This window comes from Coenobita brevimanus, chromosome 8, assembly GCF_032717465.1.
Source record: "Coenobita brevimanus isolate Jiangsu-jjx chromosome 8, ASM3271746v2, whole genome shotgun sequence".
Classification (NCBI taxonomy): Eukaryota; Metazoa; Arthropoda; class Malacostraca; order Decapoda; family Coenobitidae; genus Coenobita; species Coenobita brevimanus.
Window position 1 is genome coordinate 24,912,572 of NC_136961.1, and position 3,164 is coordinate 24,915,735.

The 3,164-nt window shown below is 47.3% G+C and overlaps 1 protein-coding gene across 1 annotated transcript; it reads right to left on the reverse strand.

Moving 5' to 3' along the window:
* Window positions 1-954: 954 nt before the first annotated feature.
* Window positions 955-2,690, reverse strand: LOC145407093 (uncharacterized). The gene is made up of 3 exons (XM_080278117.1): window positions 2,553-2,690; window positions 1,374-1,581; window positions 955-1,205 (listed from the first exon to the last, which is right to left on the reverse strand). Exons 1-3 carry the CDS (start codon window positions 2,688-2,690, stop codon window positions 955-957), a joined length of 597 nt encoding a protein of 198 aa, XP_080134243.1.
* Between the last annotated feature and the right edge of the window lie 474 nt (window positions 2,691-3,164).

Sequence of the window (3,164 nt, forward strand, 5' to 3'; positions counted from 1 at the left end):
ATTTATCCAGCATCCCATCAGACTGTGGCCTTAGTGGGGTCGTCCTGGTCTTCTTGACCACCAGTAACTTGCAGACTCGAAGTTTCTACTCTGGTCTGAATGTAGCTCTTGTGGTATCCCAAAACAACTGGAAAACTGGTCAACCAACACTTGAGCAACAGTTGCAGCCTCTTGATTGGGGTTGCCACAGGCTTCTGACCACTTTGTGAAGTAGTCCATGGCAAAACATATATACTGATTTCTTTTTTCAATGAGCAGTACAGGCCTAGCAATTTCCACTGTGACTCTTTCCATCCTTGCACCCACTTGGTACAGCTGAAGACGGGCACAACCAAGTCTCTTTGGTCCCTTTTTGGCACAGCATACATCATCCTAGGCCCAACACCATTCTTCAACATCCTGCTGAATGCTAGTCCAGCAGAACCTCTGTTGCAGCTGACTTAGAGTTTGCTTCATTCCCAGGTACCCACTAGAGATCTGGTTATGAGACTCATCCAAGACCTTGAACCACAATTTCTTCAGAACCACCAGTTGCCAATACTTGCTGAGGTGAACGGGTGTCTCCTGTTGATGCTCCAGTAGTATGCTAATCAAGCGAAGAAGGTCCCATTGACTCCAGTAGCTCTTAGTCACAGGGCAGAACCTGGAAACTTCCCAAAATGATCGCTTTGTACTCTGCTGCAACCAGTCTAACACTGGTTGTAAAAATGCATCCTCCATCTGCATCCTCTTCAGGTCTTCTTGATCTGACGCTGGCCCTGTCACTGCAGTATGGCTGCATTTCCTACTATGATCTTTTTTACTACACTGCCGGCAGTCTAAGTCACAAGGCCAACAACTCAGGCTGTCAGCATTGCCATATTCCTATTCAGGACAGTGCTGAACTTCATAGTTGTGCTGCTTTAGCTTCCCAAGGCAGCATGCCAGTTGTCCCTCCGGATTCTTTTAATGTTTTCAGTCACTTGAGTGCCGAATGTCTGTCCTGGTGATGAAGTATGACTCATACAAGAAGGGATGGAAGGAATCAAGGCTCTTCTTCATAACCAAGAGCTTCTTACGGGTCACACAATAGTTCCGCTCCAGTGGGCAAAGCTTTTTGTTGTAATACACCTCCATATACTCCTTGTCATCCTTCCTCTGCGAGAGGACTCCACCAGTACCATGGTCACTAGTGTCACAGTCCAAGATAAATGGCAGACTATGGTCTGGGTATGGAAACACTGGAGAGCTTGCCAACGCCTGCTTGAGTTCATTGAAGGCCTTCTGAGTCACTGCTGTCCACACAAACTCTTGCCTCTTCCTCAGCAACTTGTGCAGAGGTGCAGCTATCATTGCAAAACCCTTGGCAAAACTATGGTAGTAGATAAACAAACCCAGGAAACTCCGTAGCTCCTTCACACAAGTTGGAACCGGCCAGTTTTTCATAACTATCACCTTCTCTGGATCAGCATAGATGTTGCCTTCCCCTGCAATGTGTCTCAAGTGCTTCACTTCCTTCAGAAACAAGTAGCACTTCTTAGGGTCCAGCTTGAGGTGTGCGGCAAGGATCCTGATGAATACTTCCGACAGCATCTCCAGTTCCTAGACGAAATTCTGTTCAAACATTGTCCAGATAGATGAGAGCTGTTTGTCAGTGCAGGCCTTCCAGCACGCGATCCATGAGATGCTCAAAAGTAGCTGGGGCATTGCTTGGACCAAATGGCATCACCTTAAACTGCCATAAACCCTGCCCCTATGTAAAGGCTGTTTTCTCCGTGTTCTTCACTGCAACCTTGACCTGATGATATCCTACCTTCATGTCTAGGGTGAAGAACCACTTGGCACCTGACAGAGTGTCCAGCATGTCATCAATCCTTGGCAAGGGGTACGAATTATTCACTGTCACTTCATTGAGGGCTCTATAATCCGCACAGCACCTTACCAAGCCATCTTTATTCTTTACCAGAACCACTGCTGATGCCCAAGGACTGAATTTTCTATCACTCCCTAACTTTGAAAATTCTCCATCAACTTCTCCAATTCTTGCCACTGAGCTGATGTCACCCGTACCACTGGCTATTTGATTGGGCAGTGATCCCCGGTGTCTATACAGTTCTCCACCAGATCAGTGCACTTCAGGTCTAGATCTGTGGTGGAAAATACATCGGCAAACTTCGTCAGCAGCTGCCTCAAATTCAGCACTTGTGAGTCATCCAGGCATTGGCAACTCCTTGAAAAGAGGTCGTTTTAGTGGTCTAGCAGATACCCACCTTCTGTGACTAAACTCCTTTTAGAGACCTTCCACTAGTGCCCCTCAGGGTCCACCACCTGGCACGGTCTCACAATTTCTCCCTTCTCGATCTTTTGAGGCCCACGTAAGAAATAGGCATCACAACCAGCACCTCAGCTGCACGTGTTTCCACCAAAGTTCTTCCCCCCATCACGCTGCCATTCGTCTTGAACCGTTCACCAGGCTCCACTACTCATAGACAGCTGTCAAAAGAGCCACTCTCCTTGCACTGGAGCAATAATTCTGACTGTAGAGGTATCACCATAGTCCGGAGCGCCCTTACCTTGCCACCAGAACTGGTATGTCTCACTGCCATGACAGGAACTGATTTTCCTCGAACCTTCAGCTTCGTGGAGCAAAAGTCCAGCTCACATCCCATGGATATCAGATAGTCCATACCAAGAAGGCAAGGATCCTCCATCTTGGCTACATAGACTGGAAGCGTGGTCTCTTGCCCTGTGACTTCAATCCGGATATACAGGGGTCCCCTACGTTCTGCACGGTGCCCAGTTATGCCACACAGTTATTCTGATGACTCCGGCAGATAACGATGATGTAACACATCATGCCTCACAAAAGTCTGCTCTAAAGTTGATTCAATCACCAGAGAACACCTCTTCCTGTCTTTCTTCCATCTTCTCGCACATTGTCAATTGCAGATCTCTTGCATTTTCTCAGTGATGAGGCTGCTTGGGAAAAGCTGGCTGGTGGTTGCTCCAAACACCAGCCTCCACTAGTTTTCTGTTTCTTTCTGGTGTTTGCAGCCTTCTTCTTAGCCTCCTTTTTCTTTTCTCTTTTTTCTTTGGCCACTCAGAACTGAAATGTCCCACTTCACTACATGTCCAACACCCTTTTGTTACAATTGCAGACTTTCTTGCACTGTTCTGTTCTTACT

Bases quoted from the DNA above. Each gene is read 5' to 3' on its own strand.
- LOC145407093 (XM_080278117.1), bottom strand. From the start codon at position 2,690: ATGGAGGATCCTTGCCTTCTTGGTATGGACTATCTGATATCCATGGGA. The intron at 1,582-2,552 runs GTAAGGGCGCTC...AATTTCGTCTAG, and splicing joins ATACCAGTTCTGGTGGCAAG to GAACTGGAGATGCTGTCGGA. The intron at 1,206-1,373 runs GTTTGTTTATCT...TTCCATACCCAG, and splicing joins GGAGCTACGGAGTTTCCTGG to ACCATAGTCTGCCATTTATC.